The sequence below is a fragment of the Micromys minutus genome (genome assembly GCF_963924665.1).
Source record: "Micromys minutus genome assembly, chromosome: 32".
Taxonomy (NCBI): domain Eukaryota; kingdom Metazoa; phylum Chordata; class Mammalia; order Rodentia; family Muridae; genus Micromys; species Micromys minutus.
The window spans coordinates 19,841,601-19,860,170 of record NC_137967.1 but is presented as its reverse complement, the minus strand read 5'-3'; the positions used below and the strand labels follow the sequence as shown (position 1 = coordinate 19,860,170).

At 51.9% G+C, this 18,570-nt stretch overlaps 1 protein-coding gene across 1 annotated transcript; it reads left to right on the top strand.

The window, feature by feature from the left end:
• The first annotated feature begins 4,709 nt into the window (after window positions 1-4,709).
• On the top strand, window positions 4,710-14,956 carry GPR4 (G protein-coupled receptor 4). Its single transcript, XM_080908403.1, has 2 exons — window positions 4,710-4,796; window positions 12,943-14,956. Exon 2 carries the CDS (start codon window positions 13,708-13,710, stop codon window positions 14,803-14,805), a length of 1,098 nt encoding a protein of 365 aa, XP_080764529.1. The 5' UTR covers window positions 4,710-4,796; window positions 12,943-13,707; the 3' UTR covers window positions 14,806-14,956.
• The last annotated feature ends 3,614 nt before the right edge of the window (window positions 14,957-18,570 follow it).

Sequence of the window (18,570 nt, the reverse complement as noted above, 5' to 3'; positions counted from 1 at the left end):
GTGTGTGTGTGTGTGTGTGTGTGTTGTGGAGGCCAGAGGTCAAAAGCAGGTATTTTCCTCAATCGCTCTCTGCTATATTTTTAAAAAAGAAATTTTAATTTTTATTGCAATTAAAAATAAATTATATAGGAGTGTGTTTGTCTATGACTGCACACGTGCTCAGCTGCCCTTGGAAGCCAGAGATGGTGTTAGATCTCTCGGATTTCGAGTTACGAGCGGTCGTGAGCTGCCCAAGGTGAGCCCTAGGAACCAAACTCTGTTCTCTGCCAGAGCAGCAAGTGCCATTAACCCAGCCCCATCTACTTTGTCTAAGACAGTCTCTCTTACCGAGCCTGGAGCAATGTGGCTAAGCCTGCTGCACGGAAGCCCCCGGGCTCCCCATCTACCTCCCCGGAACTGAGATTAAAGAACTAGGCTGCTATGCTCAGATCTTACATGACTGACCTCAGTTTCCCAAGTTTGCCTGGTGGACACTTTATAGACAGCTGTCTCTCTGCCTCTAGAAACGATTGTTTTTAAGTTGTGTGTGTACACGCGCACATGTGTGTGAGTGTGTGTGGGTACACTGTAGCTGTCTTCAGACACACCACAGCAGAAGAGGGCATCAGATCCCATTACAGATGGTTGTGAGTCACCATGTGGTTGCTGGGACTTGAACTCAGGACTTCTGGAAGAGCAGCCAGTGCCTCAAAAGATGCTGAGAGATTGAGAACTGAGCCAGTTCTCCAGCCCCCTGTGCTGGGCTTTTAAAAACTGTTTACATCCCCTTGGGACACAAGATGCTCCCCTGAGTATTCAGCTGCCTTTGGCCCCTGTGGTACTTAATGATGTAAAGCTTCAAGTGGCTGCACAGAGGGTTCAGGAGGGAGGCTCCCTCTCTGCATGTTTGAGAATCATCCCTTCTGGGTAAAGGCCTTTCTGGTGTAGCCTGTTGGGACGAGAAGCACTCATACCCTGTAAGGGATCCCTCACCTATGCTCTCTAGGGAAGTCCCAGGAAGGAATTTTAGCAACATCATACAAGCATGAGGTCCTGAGTTCAAATCCCCAGCACTCCTGTAAAGGAGCCCGGTGCAATGTGCAACAGTGTAGCTGGGGGTGGACCTGAACTTCCTGCTTCCACCATCTGAGTTCTGGAGTCACAGGTATGCATTGTCACCATCCCAGGATATCTACTGAGGTTTTCATAGTCCTGGCTGCCCTGGAACTCACTGTGTAGACCAGGCTACCCTTGAACTCAGAGAAATCCCCCTGCCTCGGCCTCCTGAGTGCTTGGGTTAAATGGTGTGTGCTATTGCTGTCTTCTAGGCTTTTAAAGGCCTGTTTTCTGACATTCTTGGGTCAAGCCTTTTTTTCCTGCCCCACAACCCACTCCCAATGGACTCCAGCAATCCAAGTTCTGGGATGGTGACTGAGACTATAAAAACAAATGCTTTTCCTTGGTGGCTCTTAATCCTTTGTCGCCCCCCGGTGGTCATCTTTGGTTCTGCGTGGAAGGTTATCCCTTGAAAAGCCAGTTGGAAATTTGCTGATGGTTCTCCATATGTCCTTGTCCCCTCAGTGTCCCCTCAGCTGGGTCGTGAGAAACTGCCTTGCGCGTGGCTTCCACCCAACGAGGGTTCCTTGCCCTCTCCGATCCGAGAGTAGGGGGTGAGAGTTTTGGTTCCGAGGTCTGCGTTTGCACCCTAAAGGTTTGAGTGGTGATGGTCTCATAGCTGCAGGTCCTCTTCACTGTCTAGCTGTCCTTCTGAAAACTGTCCCCCTTTGTAAATGTTCCCAGTGACTCTCAGAAAGGAGGTATATTTTGCCCGCCACAACCTGGAATGAATGAATTGAGGCAAACGTAGGGTTTGCTAGAGGAGAGGGCAATCCTACCCCCACCGGAACCACTGGGCACTCTGACTCACTTTTTAGAACCAGGCCGTGGTGGTGGCTCACACTTGTACCTCAAACGATCTGGGATCAGGAGTTCAAGGTCAACCTCAGCTGCTTGTGAAGTTCAAGGCCCTCCTGGTAAAACCATATCTCATCTCTTGGGATTTATATATAAGTTTGCCGTGACACCTGCCTTGACCCTGTTCTTTTAACTCTCCGGTGTTGTGAGTGTCCCTACTTTACAGTTAACCGCCTCATTACCTATGCCCACTAAGTTCCCTGAAAAAAGAGAATGTTATGGTTCAGAGAGGTGAGGTCATTTTCCCAAGGCCACACAGCGGCTCCCTTTTCTTTCAAGCTGTTGGATTTGTGTGACGTTGTAGAGTGGGTGAAAACTAATCTGAGGTGTTAAAAGAAAGAGCAGGACCGGAGAGATGGCTCAGCGGTTAAGCGCACTGACTGCTCTTACAGTGGACACTGTTCCATTCCCAGTACCCACTTGGCAGCTCACACGCAACTGTAGTTCCAGCTCCAGGGGATCTGACGCCCTCTTCTGGCTTCTCCAGGTACTGCAGGTACTGAGAACAGACGTGTGAAGAAAACATGTACATTTGTATGAAGCGAGGCATGTTGTAGCTGTTGAGATGAGTTGATGGGTAAAGCCATTTGCTGCCAAGTCTGACGGCCTGAGTTTGGGCCTTTAGACCCACACGAAGGTGGAAGGAGAGAGCCAGTTCCATGAACTTGTCTTTTGGCCTCCACATGTACCGTGACACCCAACTCCCCACATGTCCTTACACAGAATAAATAAACAAACGTGGATTTTAATCAGACAAGTTGGCACACACTAATCCCGGTGCTCAGGAGGCAGAGGCAGGAAGATCTCTGAGTTCAAGGCCAGCCTGCTCTACAGAATGAGTTCCAGGACAGTCAGGGTGACACAGAAACCTTGTCTTGAAAAACTAAAACTAAGGCTGGAGAGATGGCTCAGTGGTTAAGAGCACTGACTGCTCCTCCAGAGGTCCTGAGTTCAAATCCCAGCAACCACATGGTGGCTCACAGCCATCTGTAATAGGGTCTGAAGACAGTGACAGTGTACTTATATATATTAAATAAATAATATTTAAAAAATAAAACCCTAAAAAAAACCCTAAAACCAAAACAAAACAACAAAAATCCAAGATGATGATTCCTGAGAAACTACTTAAAATGGTGCACGAATAATCTCTCTCTCTCTCTCTCTCTCTCTCTCTCTCTCTCTCTCTCTCTCTCACACACACACACACACACACACACACACACACACACCCAGAATTGGGTATGGTGATCCAAGCACTAATGAGACAGAATAAGGTGGATCTCTTTGATTCCCTGTCCAGCCAGGGTTATACAGTGAAATCTAGTCTGGAAAAACAAGCACAATACTAAGTGGTATACTCAGTAACAGAGCCCCTGCCTAGAATCCCCCAGTGAGGGGCTGGGGTGTGGCACTTGCTTAGTATGTGTAAGGCTGGTTCTATCTTCTCAGCCAAGATGAAATAACTATGTAAGTTAGAATTGTGAACGCCATCACTGCTGTTGTTTTTGGAGGGCTGTATTCCAGGCAGATCAGAAGTCCCGGCATCTATAATGACCTCTCAGGACTAATCTGTGCAGGAAGTGACCGACCAGGATAAAAAGAGGGCAGTGCAGTTCTTTGGAACCTTTGCACACTTCCTGAAAACAATGGGAATCTCACTTCCAGGCAACAGCCACACCAGAGTAATCAACCTCAACACAAGAATGGCCCTCCTGCCACCCGCTCCTCTCAGCGTGAGGTGCTGATGTGACCTGTGGGTAAATGAAGCATTTAGAGGGCAGTCGAGGGTGCCCTGGACAGCCCAGTGGAAACCCTCAAACTCTCAGCCATCCTCCTGCCCCAGCCTTCCAAGTGCTGGAAGATTACAGGCACACACACGTAACCCAGAACGCTGCATTGTTAGAGTTGACATTATGCTCTCTGTGAAGTCAAACACACACACACACACACACACACACACACACACACACACACACACACACGGGTGGAGAAAAGTGTCCTGTCTGGCCGCTTTGTGGAAGAAACAGAGGCAGGGCCTAAGAAATGACCCCCCAAGGTTCCTTCCATTTGAGGTTCTGATACCTGAGGTGGACTTAACAGGCCGCCATTTAACATGTTTATTTTTACATTTATTTATCTGGGGGGGTGCCCTATGGAAGTCAGAGCACGACTTGCAGGAGTCCCAGTCTCTCCTTCCATTGGGCGGGTCCTGGGGATGCATTAGTAGCAATCGCCTGTCTGCTGAGACAATCCACTGACCCCTTAACAGACCTCTTTGTTTTCAGTCTCTTAGAAAGATGTGGATAGGGTGCTGGAGAAGTGGCCCAGTGGTTAGAGCACTGACGGCTCTTCCAGAGGTCCTGAGTTCAATTCTCAGCAACCACATGGTGGCTCACAGCAGATCTGTAACAAGATCTAATGCCATCTTTTGGTGCATCTGAAGACAGCTACAGTGTACTCATATACATAAAATAAATAAACATATTTAAAAAGAAAGACGTAGTAACGGAGACCTGCAGGGAGGGAGCTTAAATTCGAAGTGTGGAATTGGAGAAATGGTAAGGAAGGAGTTAATGGGTTGTGTCTCTGAGGCAGCAGCAGGTGAGATTTCCAGAGTTCCCGGGGCGGGGTGGGGGTGGGGGACACGTGGGGTGCAGGGGAGCGGCAGAGGAGGGGTTAATGGGGGCGGGCCTGGCTGGGGCGGGGCCTGGGTTCCGACTCCAGCCCCTGGCCAGGGGTTGTCGCTGCTCTCCTGCCCCGCGGGGGCGCCCGCCGGGTCCCTGCGCTGCGCAGAGTCCGGACCAAGTCACCGACACCGGTCGCCCAGCCCAGCCTCGGAGCAGGTGGGTGCTGTCCCCCCCCCGTTCCCATCCTACCCTTTCTTAGGTTGTAGACTCTAGGTGGCCGCTCCGCTGCCTCAGTCTCCCTGCAGCTTCCCCTGTCCGCCACCCGGCTCTGGAGAACCCATCTTTTCTGCTTCTCCCTCCTGTCCGTGGGGTCCCTAAGATCCCTTGCCTCTGGGTCTCCTTTTTCTCTCCCCTTCTTCCCTCCTTATCTCTCTCTCCCTCCCTCCCCTCCCCTCTCTCTGTCTGTCTCTCTGTCTCTGTCTTTGTTTCTCTGTCTCTGTCTCTCTGTTTCTCTGTCTCTGTCAGTCTCTCTCTCTCTCTCTCTCTCTCTCTCTCTCACACACACACACACACACACACACACACACACACACACACACACACACGATCTCGCCGCATACCGTAAACTATCTTTGAACTCAGTCTCATGTCCATGTTGGCCTCGGATTCACTGCAATCCTCCTGCCTTCGTTTCCTAGAGTCTACTGGGACTACAGGTATGTGTCACCGCACCTGACTCTCCACCATCTGGCGTTTTAAAGCTAGCCCCTGGCTCTACAGATCAAGTTTACTTAAACTGAAACTGACCATCCTCCTGCCTCAGCCCCCTTCAGCAACAAACCCAGTGGGCTCTATTTCTGCATCTCTTGAGATCCCTCACCTGCCCTTTCCATCCGCCTCTGGTTCCCTCTACCTCTTTCCTGACCTCCACTCCCCTGTTGGTGTGAGACACTCTCCCTCTCCTTCTCTCTGTGCGTGACCATCTCAGCTTGCTCTGGCTCCTCTAGCCCACACCCACGTTGCTGTGGTGCCTTAGTGCCCTCCTGCCCCCTCCCATCCTGCTCCCTAAGTCCTGGAACCTTTTCCTCTGGGTTGTGGGGCTGCTTAGAATTGGGGTAGGGGATAGCAGGATTGCAATCCAGGGTAAATGGACTCTGAGTGACACCATGACCCCAGGACCCATTTTGTAGTCACCCCATGGGTTCTGAGGTCACACCTACCCCACCCTCCTGTCTCAGGAATTCCTGGCTGGGGGGGGGGGTGGACTTCCTCCCGCACTTCCTCCCCTCCAGAATTTGGCTGGGTCTCTGTTAACTCCTTCCTACTTTGTCTTACTCCCCTTCCCTGGAACTGAATTTCCAGATTACATTTCAGAATTCCCCAAGCTTTGGTGTGTGTGTGTGTGTGTGTGTGTGTGTGTCCCAAGCTGGATGTGCACTGGGGACACTAATGTAAATGATGGGGAGCCCCTCAGCACTCCTTCTAGACCCTCCGACCAGCTGCACCCCCTGAAATCTACCCAAAGGGCTTCCCAGAATCTCTGTCTCTGAGGTTGAACTTGATCGACTTCAGGGTTTGGGATACTCCTTGGAATGGATACTGAGATGGATGGGCGAGGAAGGGTTCCCAAACTTATACCACCCAGGAGCCCTGGACCCTGGGATGCTGGCACCTGACTGTGGCCCTAGCACTAGGAAGGTAAGAGACAGGAGCAAGGGTTGCAGGCAGCCTAGGTGGCATGACACCCTGTCTCAAAAGACCCTTGTCACCCAGGCTGAGGTAGGAGAATCTTAGTCTAAGGCCGGCCTCGGCTAAATTAATAAGACCCTGCCTTCCTGTCTTTGAATGAAAGGACCTAGGATGCTGTAACCCGGCATCCCGAGACAGACACAGGGATCCAAAGACCCTTTTGATGTTCTGACCCTTCAATCCACACACAGTAGTGCTGATATCTTGAAGGTTTATGGTACTCAAGCTGTGTGCTGCAAAGAGCCTGTGGAAACCACATAGGCCGTGCCCCTTCCGTTTTACAAGCAGGGAAACTGAGACCTTGGAGCTGAAGTAAGTCTTCGCCAGCCTCAGGGCTTAGGGCTCTTGTCAGGGGCAGCCCATATCCGGAGACCTGGGTTCCCTTGACCATATCTGGAGACCTGAATTCTTTTGCACTACCGCTAAGTCGGATTAATTCGGGCAATGAGGTCCGCTAAGTGAGTAGGCGGGGAACCCTGCCAGACTTGGGTAAGAATGGCTGGAGGCCAGAAGGGAGGGGGTTTGCGGGAAGGTATTTCTGAGGGCTTGCTGGTGGAGGGGAAAGAGGACCAGAGGTGGTTGGGCTGGGGTGTTGAGGGGGAGGAGTTTCAGGCAGAGAAAAAATCCAAGTGAATTAACTCCACCCCTGTCTCCTGACCCTCCCCTCAAAGCCCACTGTTCCCCCGGGACAGGGCCTATAATTTGGTTTGTGTCTAGACAAATAATAACTCAGCTGGTGTGAACAGGGAGGGACGAGGCCAGACCGCTGAGCAAGGGGTCAGAAGCAGCCTGGGTTCCTAGTGTCTGTCCCTTAGAGAATATAATTTGGGGGGGCAGGTGATCGGCTATCCTGACCCCCCCAACTCTGTGAACCTTCAGCTAAGTCAGTGCAGGAATGAGGGGGAAAAGGAAGTCGGGTTCACCTATTTACCAAGCGTTCTCATTTCTACAAAGAGAGAAAAGGGAAACGTGTAGTGTATTCATTTGCTGGGAAAAGATAGAAATCACCCAGGGTTTAATAATAGATTATGAAAGTCATAGCGTGTGTTTTATTTTATTTTATTTTATTATTATATTTCTCTCCCTCTCTTTCTTTCTTTCTTTCTTTTCTTTTAAATCATAGAGAGTTCTAACAATAGAACTTCAGAATCTTGGGCCGGGAGACGCCTGGGATATTGGAAACTGACAAGGGCGCGTGCTGGCAAAGGCGAGGATAATAATAACAGAAAGCGGAGAATCAAGGCTCTAGAATGTTAGAACATCGGACCACAAACGGGGCCGGCCACAGAATCTCAGGGCTTGAGAACCGCCGGGTTCTAGAATGTCAGCAGGGCAGCTCTAAGAATTCCACAGTCCTGCTGGGTGGTGTGGGTGTAGAGGCCAGGGGTGGGGGTGGAGGTGGGACAGAGATGCTCCTTAATAGAAACGGGGAAACTGAGGCCCGGCCAGGTGGCCGGACTGCCCGCCCTCCCCGCCCCCCGCCATTTCCGCTTGCTGCCAAGGCAGCAGGTGGGCAGCGAGAAACACTGATCACATTTCGGCCCTAATGAGCAGACCGGAGCTGGCCGGTCCCCTAGGGCCTCCAGAATGGGGGAGACTGGGAGCCCATGGTGCAGTAAACCTGACGGAGCTAGTCTGGTGGCCTCAGAAATGAGGGTGGTGGGTGGGCTAAGGGTGGATGAGGATGGGGTTGTGGGCCTACCACTGCTTCCTCTTGGCTTTTCAGCCTGTGTCTTTGAATTTTGCTCACTGAGGGTCAGGGAGGCTCTGAACTAGGCATTTTCTCTGGCTTCAGTAGCTGAGCTGACCGGAGATTGGGGTATAGGCTATCCTTTCCTATCTCCCCACCAAAAGTTGTGCCTCCCTTGAACTTATCTTTTCCTGCAGGAACCTGAGTTGGGGGTGGGGTGTAGAATTCGGGCTTGCATCTTGCATGCACCTCCCCAAAGACACACTAAGGGTAAAGATAACATTGACTTTACCTGGGACTGGGCAAGGGACACTCCAGCCAGGATGGGTCTGTGTGTGTCTGTGTGTGTGTGTGTGTGTGTGTGTGTGTGTGTGTATGTGTGCGCACACGCGTTAACTTGGAGGTCCAAAGAGAATATTGATATCTTCCCCTCTCAGTGAGATACCATGTGGTTGCTGGGATTTGAACTTAGAACCTCTGGAAGAGCAGCCAGTGCTCTTAACCACTGAGCCGTCCCTCTATGTTCTTAAAAAGTCCCTGTTAACTAATGTGGTGACATACAACTTTAATCTCAGCACTCAGGAGGCAGAAGCAGGTGGATCTCAGAGTTCCAGGGCAGCCTGGTCTAAAGGGTGAGTTCCAGGTCAGCCAGGGCTACACAGAGAAACTGTCTTGAAAAACAAAGAAATAAACAATTCCTGGTTTTTAACAGACTGTCAAAGGAGTTTGAAGCCCCTAGAAAGACATTAGTATGGGAATGAGAGGAACAAAATACTCAGAGAAGGAGACACTGTTCAGTCCAGATGGTGATTAACAGCCTTTCTCTCTGGGCCTCAGTTTCCCCATATGGACTGGGAAGACATAACTCCCTGCCCCCACACACTATAAACCTGTATCATGGAATTCTAGGAATCAGAGGTTCTCTGATGGCTGGGGATGGTGTGGGGGTGCTGTGGTGGTGGCCAGATGTCAGGTAGGGAAGAAGCAAGGTCAGTCTGGCGTTCTGTCTGTCTGTCATTTTGTCCGTCTGACTCTCAGTGCCTCTCTGCCCCACGCCTAGCATCCTCCTGACTCAGGTAGGCTGAGGACAGGGTGGATGCCAGACTCTGTTCCCTGGGAGGAAATTGGCAATGGGAAGTTCATTTCCTTTGGCTGCCAGGAATGTCTTTGCTGCCTGTGTACCCGTTCTCAGCAGGGACCTGGGGCCATGGAAGGGGGTTTCAGGGGACGCCCAGCTCTCTCTCAAGGGCTTTTATGTGAGTGCTGAGGGTCTGAAGGCAGGTGCTTGCCTGTCCACGCTGAGTCATGTCCTCAGCCCGGTACAGCCTTCCTTCCTTCCTTTCTCTTTAAATTTTGAGACAGGGTCTCACTGGTCCCAGGCCGACCTGTGGGGACTATAGGCCTGGGCCACCGTGACAGATTCATGAAGTGCTGGGGAGACAACCCAGGACTTCCGCGCTTGTCAGTCAAATACTTCCTGAACTGAGCTACAGGCCCAGACCTCTTTGTAGCCCTCCTCACGCTAGAGAAGCCACACCCCAGCACTCACTGTTGGACTCTAGATAAACATTCTATCAGTAAGCTACGTCCCCAGGCCCAAATACCGAATATTTTACTGAAGACGCTTCAGTTTGCCAACGATTTCCGTGTGTGTGATGATGTGACCAGGACAGAGATCAGACCCCTCTTCTGTAGAAGGAAAACATTTCCCTTGCTGTATAGATAGGAAAGGAGAGATGAAGGTGGGGGTTGGGGGCGGGAGAGAGAGGGGGGAGAGGGAGCAGAGAGCAGAGGGGAAGCGGGCAAAGAGGAGACCAGGGGGAAGACTTGGTCTGGGTAGGTTTTGATTGATGGTTCGTTGAGCTGGCTCCCATTGGTCTACCCAGAAACAAGTCCCTCCCACTTCATCTGGATCCAGAAGTTTCCAGCTCAGGGGTGGGACGGTGGGTGTTTAAGGACTCCCCACAGGGTGCTGGCCTTAGGGATCCGGACATGGCCCGACCTTTCCTAGTCAATCAGGAAGCAGATGGGTCCTGCCCTTTAATCTCCTCCCAGTTTGCGGCCTCTTCCCCCAGGCTCCCCAGGGCTTGTTGATGCCTGGGGCAGAGTCATCAGGGAGGAGGAGAGGGAGAGTCCTGGTGGGAGAGTCATGGCCAGAGTGTTCTGCCCTCTCCTAGCCGCTGGGCTTCCGGAATGACTTCTATACCCAGGCACTTGTTGAACACCTACTTTGTGCAAGGACTGTCCTTTGACGGGGAATAGAACAGTGCACATGACACTCAGGGTCCCTTGTTCCCCAAGAAGTTCCAGACACACAGAAGCCAACAGGATACGGAGCAGTGCTGAGAGGAGACGGTTGTAGGGGTGGTGGGGACTCGGTCGCGAAAACTCGAGAAAGAGTGAAGGACGTGAAAGAGGAGCTGAAGACGCCATAGGCCAGCCAGGGAGGGAGTGTGGGGGTATCAGTACTGGAGGAAGTTCATTGGATTGAAAATTGCTTAATGTAAGGAAGCTGGGAAGAACCTTTGTAGCAGGAGCTTCCATTTTCTGGCAAGTTTATTTATTTTCTTGTATTAATACAGAGAGAACTTAGGGCCTTGTACATACTAATCTGGTACTCTACCACTGAGCCACGCCCCCAGCCCCTCACTGGGGGATTCTAGGCAGGGGCTCTACCACTGAGCCACGCCCCCAGCCCCTCACTGGGGGATTCTAGGCAGGGGCTCTACCACTGAGCCACGCCCCCAGCCCCTCACTGAGGATTCTAGGCAGGGGCTCTACCACTGAGCCACGCCCTCAGCTCCTCACTGGGGGATTCTAGGCAGGGGCTCTACCACTGAGCCACGCCCCCAGCCCCTCACTGGGGGATTCTAGGCAGGGGCTCTACCACTGAGCCATGCCCCCAGACTCTTGGAAGCCTTTGGAAGTTCCTGAAGAAAAACACTAGAGCAGATTCCCTTAGGTCATTCTGATTGCCCTGCGCAGTTGAGGGAGACAGAGTGACCAGACAGATGCTGTCACAACCCCTGAGCAATGAAGGCCACATAGAGCAAGCAAGCGAATAGAGACACTGGACCTATCTGAAGGTAGAGCTGGAACTTTCCGTGGGAGGCAGAAAGACTTGGGTTTCCGAGACTTGCTGTGTGACTTCTTTTGGGCATATGCCTTCCCCTCTCTGGACTATTATTTACTCATTTGTTTAGTAGACTTAACCGTCTCCCTCTCCTTTCTCTCTTAAATTACATTCATTTGTTTGTTTGTTTGTTGCCCCGGTATATGTGTAGAGGACAACTTCTGGGAGTGAGTTCTCTCCTGCCATGTGGGTATTGGGGATAAAATCAGGGCGTGATGCTTGCCAGCAAGCAACTTTTCAGAGAGGCCGTCTCATTGGCCCCTCACACAGTGTTTTTTAAGTGTGTTCTGGGGATTTTTCAGAGGTGGCTTCCCATCTTCTGTGTTTTTCCTCCAGATCATGTGGCACCTTCTCTGTTCATTGTCTAAGACTGGATTTCCTAGTTTAATCTTGCTTGTATGGTTCTTTCTTTGTCTTTCTCTCTTTATTTTATTTTATTTTTCTTCAAAATAAACCCCTCAGTAGCCCTGGCTGTTCTGGAACTCACTCTATAGACCAGGCTGGCCTCGAACTCAGATAGCAGCTTGCCTCTGCCTCCTGAGTTTAAAATGCTTTGAAGGAGGGCGCGGTGGTGCCTGCCTCTAGTCTCACCCCTGGGGAAGCAGGTATGTTTATGAGTTTCAGACTGGCCTGGGCTACACAGTAAAAACCAGTCACAAAAATCCAGCCAGCCAGCCAACATACGTGCAGGGGATGTGGCTCCGCTGGTCCTGCACCTTCCTCGGATGCATGGGGCCCAGGATAACAATCCAAGCTGTGTGTGGTGGAGCACTCGGAGAAGGCTGGAGCATCCAGGCTATCCTCAATTGCATGCTAGGTTCAAGGCCAGCCTGGACTTACATGAGACAGAGAAGAAGAGAGAGAGGGGAAGAGATTGGTTTACATCCGAGTAAACGAAATATGTACAGGCCGTTCAATCGATCGTCAGGTGAGGGGTTTGGCGCATGACTGTTGTCTGCTCTAAAAGAAAGAGTAGATAGATCTTCCCAGAATAAGGTTTCAGGTCCTCACTGGAGGGACAGTGGGAAAGTGTGAGGGCTGCGCCCCCTGCTGGAGCCAGTCCCCGTGTCCCTGACCATGACCTTTACAGAGTCTAACAGCTCCAGCTTTGTCCCACTGTTTACCCCCAGGGTCCTTTTATGACCATAGGGCTCTGGGAAATAAAGGGCTGTCTGAGAAAGGAGCTGAGAACAGAGAGTTCCCACCTTGGGCATCAGGACCTCGGACAGATCTGAGGCTCACCTTGCTTCAGTTTGACAATCTGTATCTGTTTCATCTCTCCGCATTGGAACGTATTCGCGCAAGCGCGCACGCGATTGCGCTTGCTGTGCTATACACGCAGGAATCAGAGGACAACCTATAGGACTGGTTTTCTTCCACCGTGTGAGTTCCTGGAATCACACTCGGGTTGAAAAGCTTAGCTGCAAGCTCCCTTCCCCTCGCTGAGCCATCTCCAACCTCCTCACCAACCACTGCTTACTTAGAAACAGGTTTTCACAGCTTCAAACCCAAAGTGTAGTGGAGGATGACTCTGAACTAATTCTCCGTGCTCTACCTTCCGGGTTCAAAGGCACGTGCCAACGTTTTGGGTCTTCGATTTGTATTTGGAAAGCCCTTCCGTTGCCTGGCACCCTCAATCCTATGCTCTTAGACATCTCTGCCTCGGGGTGATACTCAAACAGGCTTTGTTGGGGGTGTCCCCGCCGTCTTCCACCGGAGTAACGGGAAGGTGCTGGGAAGGCTGGTATGGACATCTACGCCAGCTTCTCTAATGTTTTCTCTCCCCTCAGGCCTAGCGATCTCAGCTCTCAGTACAGTCGCGAGTGGGACAACTTCATCTCCACTCCTCAGTCTCCACCAGGATCGACTCTGAGTCTCCTGGAACCCCCCTCGGAGTCCCCTTCCTACCCACAATCCTCCTGTGCTCCGCCACTTACTCACCTTCCTGTTTCCTAGCATCCCTTCCCACAGTCACCAGCCCTTACAAGCCCTTCCTCTTTGTCCATCCCCAGAGGAGACCTCGTTTTTCTTCCCCCACTGGTGACTTTACATAGTTCTGTTTCCTGCTGGGGTCCTAGCAGATGCCAGCACTCTAAGTTGCATCTTGTCGACTCTGTGACTTCTCTCGATGCTCCCCCGTGTCTTCCCTTAGTCTTCTAGAACATTCCACCCCACTGCTACTTCATCCTGCCCATATTGACTTTCTAAGACGTCATGACATCTCTGGTGTCATCTCCCCTGTAAACACTATCTTCACCTATTTTTTTCTGGTGCCCCCATCTTTGTGCTCTGGTTGTGTGTGCAGACACCCCCACTGGCATTAGCCCCACCTCTTATCCTACCTCCATCGTTCCTCGACGCTCTTCCTCTCAAGTTCTCCTTTTGCTTAACCTGTCACAAAGCGAACCCGGACTTCAGTCCTTGTGAACTGTCTCCTGGGATGTTCCCCTGAGCCTCCAAAGAGGGGGCTCAGGGGGCCTGATGGCCTCCCGCCCCCCGTGGCCCTGTAGCCCCAGCGGGCCAGGGGAAGTGCCTGGGAAGCCCCATCGCCCAGGATGGACAACGGCACGGGCGCGTGGGAGGGCTGCCAAGTGGACTCTCGAGTGGACCACCTCTTCCCACCATCCCTCTATATCTTCGTCATCGGGGTGGGGCTGCCCACCAACTGCTTGGCCCTGTGGGCAGCCTACCGCCAGGTGCGCCAGCGCAATGAGCTGGGCGTCTACCTGATGAACCTGAGCATCGCAGACCTGCTGTACATCTGCACGCTGCCGCTGTGGGTCGACTACTTCCTCCACCACGACAACTGGATCCACGGCCCCGGCTCCTGCAAGCTCTTTGGCTTCATCTTCTACAGCAACATCTATATCAGCATCGCCTTCCTGTGCTGCATCTCCGTGGACCGCTACCTGGCCGTGGCGCATCCGCTGCGCTTCGCACGCCTGCGCCGGGTCAAGACAGCAGTGGCCGTGAGCTCCGTGGTCTGGGCCACCGAGCTGGGCGCCAACTCGGCGCCGCTCTTCCACGACGAGCTCTTTCGTGACCGCTACAACCACACCTTCTGCTTTGAGAAGTTCCCCATGGAGCGCTGGGTGGCCTGGATGAATCTGTACCGGGTCTTTGTGGGCTTCCTCTTCCCCTGGGCGCTCATGTTGCTGTGCTACCGCGGCATCCTGCGGGCCGTGCAGAGCAGTGTGTCCACCGAGCGCCAGGAGAAAGTCAAGATCAAGCGCCTGGCCCTGAGTCTCATCGCCATTGTGCTGGTCTGCTTTGCGCCCTATCACGCCCTCCTGCTGTCTCGCAGCGCCGTCTACCTGGGCCGGCCCTGGGACTGTGGCTTCGAGGAGCGAGTCTTTTCCGCCTACCACAGCTCACTAGCCTTCACCAGCCTCAACTGCGTGGCTGACCCCATCCTCTACTGCCTGGTCAACGAGGGTGCCCGCAGTGACGTGGCCAAGGCCCTACACAACCTCCTCCGCTTCCTGGCCAGCAACAAGCCCCAGGAGATGGCCAATGCTTCCCTCACCCTGGAGACACCCTTGACCTCCAAGAGGAGCACCACTGCCAAGTCGTCCGGGGCTGTCTGGGCAGTGCCTCCGACTGCCCAGGGGGACCAGGTGCCGCTGAAGGTGCTGCTGCCCCCGGCACAGTGAACCCCATGCCCAAGTGTCCTCCTGCACCCTTCCCGTTGTATGCAAATGTATGTAAATATGGCCGTGTGAATATTCATAAGAATACAAAAAAAGATGGGGTTTTTGTGTCTCCGTTATCTTCTTCCACTATGATCCCCAATGATTCACTTTATCCCAGCAGGGCCTGAAGGGGAATGGCACAGCCAGGAGACAGGGGGTCAGCCATGGAGAGTTTGGGATGAAGGGATAATTAAGTCAACGGTTTGGTTTATAATAAAGACACAAAAGTCTGATCAAATGCTACAAACGTGTGATTCCAGCTGCTCTGGAGGCTGAGGAAGGATTTGGAAGTTCAAGACCCACTTGGACCACAAAGTGAAACTCGCCTCAAAATATTAAACACAACAAAGCCTGGGGAAGTAATCTAGCAGTAAGCGTTTATCTAAAATTCCCAGTGAGGGGCTGGGGGCGTGGCTCAGCGGTAGAGCCCCTGCCTAGAATCCGTTCTGGTCCTGGTAATACCTAGCATGCTGGTAATTCTTTCTTGTATTTTGGACAGAGTGTAGTTATCACAATCTGGCTTTGAGGTGATAGTCTTCCTTTTTCAGCTTCCCGAGAGCTAGGCTTACAGGTGTTAACTGCTGTGTCAAGCAGAGATAATCTGAGATTCATTCAACACAAACAGTATTCTCTCAGTCTGAGATGGTGAAGGCAGGGACTGTCAAAAGCAGATTGGAGCCAATCTGGGCAAACTGCCTGGAGGAGTTGTAAGTACGGCTGATTTAGAAAGGGAGCCCAGGACAAGAAGAGCATCCACCCATGCACCCTTCCATCCATCTCTTGCTGCAAGAGATTATGCTGGTCTGTGAAGACCAGATTCTGCTGTCAGGGAGAAAGAGCTAACAATAAAAAGTAAACATAGCAAGACAACTCCTCCACCCCTTTTAAATTTAGTGTTTTTATTTTTCCAAGACATGGGGTTTCTCTGTGTAGTCCAGACTATTTTGGAACCCACTGTATAGACCAGGCTGGCCTCCAATGCAGAGATCCATCAGGCTCCGCCTCCCTCCTTAGTGCTGGGATTAAAGGCGCGCACCACTGCTGCTCAGGGACAGTTCTTCTTAAAATTATATTTATTTACTCTTATGGCGAGGGGTTCTGCCACATCACTGCTGAGGTGGTCAGAGGCCAGGGAATCGGTCCTCTCCCTCCACCATGAGGGACCCAGGGAGTCTCTCAGGTCACCAGGCTTGGGAACCTTGACCTGGTCAGCCATCCGCTGGCCCGTCGACTGCCCCTCCTTTGTTTTTGTACTGGAAGCTGATTCTGGGGCCTGTCTACACACCCCTTTCTCCATTCCCCTCTTAGTCTTGGCTAGTTGCCAAGGCTTGGTTTGGAACCCTTTGTAGTTCTTACAGGCCTTTAACTTGTGATCTCCCTGCCTCAGTTTCCTGACTAGCTGGGATGATGGGCCTGTACCACCAGGACCAAGTTGATTTTTTTAAGACAAGTCTCATTGTGTAACCCTGGCTGGCCTGGAACTTGCTCTGTAGACTCAGCTGGCCTAGAACTCAGACTTCCCCCTTTCCTCTGCCTCTTGAGTACTGGGATTAAAGGCATGAACCATGCCAGTAGGACTAGTTACTAGGATTTATTTTGAAGGAAGACTTAGTGGAAGAAACACAGGGCCTGAGAGATCATGTAACTTGAACCCCTGGTCCATTCTGGGAAAAGGGTGCCCAAGGGGCCTAGGCGGAAAGGACCGCAGGGCAAAGGGTGGAAGGTCTTACGGTGAGTCAGTCAGTGCTGGGGCCACCCTGAACTCCCTGTTCCTCCCATATCTGTGTATTCCCACGCCCAGAGTGGCCAGGGCTGCCTGACTTAGCAAATGGTATCCCTTCCTCTTTCTTGCTTAATGGGTCATCCAGATGCTGTGGTGGTTTCTTCACCAAACAGGAGGGGGAAAGGAAGTGCCTAGCTCTGAGTAGCCTGTCCCACCCCTGGGAGTCAAGAAATGGGAGATGTCTCTATGTTGTAGAAACGGCCCCAAGATAGGAAAATCTCCACACCCCCCCACTCATCCCAGGCCAAGGAGATAGGAAGATTCTCCTCAGACACAAACAAATACTCACCCCAGGCTACTGAGGCAGAGAGATCTCCCCCATCCTCCCTCCCCCAACCCCCACAGCCGAGAAGTCCCAAGGAACCCTTCTCCAGAGAACTGAAGAGGGCACTTGAAGAGAGGAATGGGGGATACAAAAGCACGTTGTGAAGGAGCGGGTTTGTTGATAGGAAGAGGAGGGGCTTCAGAAAGCACTGCTTTGGGAAGGAGATGGGGGCATCTCTGCCTGGTGCTGCAGGCCTGGATCCCAGGACCTTCAAGGCCAGTGCTGGAGGATCCTTAAGTTTGAGGCTGGACTGGGTTGTATAGCAGGTCTCTGTCTTTGCAACAAAACAAGACAAAACAAAATGTATTCAACACCTACCAAGTGCTGAAAGCTATTCTCAGAACCAAGGACAAAGCCAGAAAGATTTACATACCACTTTAGAGGTTTCCTAAAGCCTTCAGGAGGTCGTGGGGGTGGGGTGGGGATGGGAGGTGTTGGAGAGATGGCTCAGTGGTTAAGAGCACTGACTGCTCTTCCAGAGATCCTGAGTTCAAATCCCAGCAACCACATGGTGGCTCACAACCATCTGTAATGGAATCTGACATAGTAACAGTGTATTTACATATATAATAAGTAAATCTTTAAAAAGCCTTCCCAGGGGATCCTAGACTAGGTCCTTTGGCCACCAGGGTTAGAAGACAACCCTGGACTGGTTGTCATCTCCACCCTGAGTACTATGGAAGCTTGGGCCTCAGTTGGGAAGTCTCTGTAGAATGGGAAGCAGGGGCTCTGGAGACATGGCTCAGTGGCTGAAAGCACACACTGCTCTCCCAGAGGACCTGAATTCTGTTCCCAGCACCACATCAGGTGGCTCACAAACACCTGTGACTCCAGTGTCCTCTTCTGCCCTGTCTCCATGGGTTCCGGTGTCTTGTTCTCTGTGGGCACACACACACACACACACACACACACACACACACACACACACAATTAAAAATGAAAGTAAAGGGGAAGATTCTGTCCAAAGAGATGAAGGACCTCATGCAAACCTGATGTCAGGGCCACAGTGCTCTCTGCTTTCTTCCCGGTAGTGGACATCGAACCCAGCTAGGCAAGAGCTTTCTCCGAACACAGCTACACCCCAGCCCCTTTGATGGACCTCTTATTTTTGTACATTTTATTTTGAGTCAGGACTAAGTTGCCCTGCCTGACCTTGAATTCATTATATAGTCCAGGCTGACCTAGAACATTCCATCCTCCTGCTCCAGCTTCCTGAGTGCTGCAATGACAGCTGTGACACCAGGCCCAGCTGCCACCAATATAAATGAAGCACAGGTCCCCCGGTATGGGGAGTTGACTAAAGGCACTGACAGGAAAGTCCAGAGTCCCCTGGCTATGTGTCACCAGTGTTCCTGTCCCTTCTGTCCCCAACTACCCATCCTCACGCCACCATCCAAGAATTTCTCTCAACTAAGTCCTGACTTTGTTTATATGATTTTGCTCCCTGCTGGGTAAGAGAGGGACAGTCTGGGACAAGTCTTTAAAGTTCCTTCCTAAGCCAGCTCCCTGGGGACCCTTACCCTCCAAAGAAGGAAGCGAGGCTGCTTGAGAACCAGTGGTATTAGCCAATGTGCTGGCTGAGAAGCCCCGTGTCACCCTGTTCTTATGGGCTTCAGTC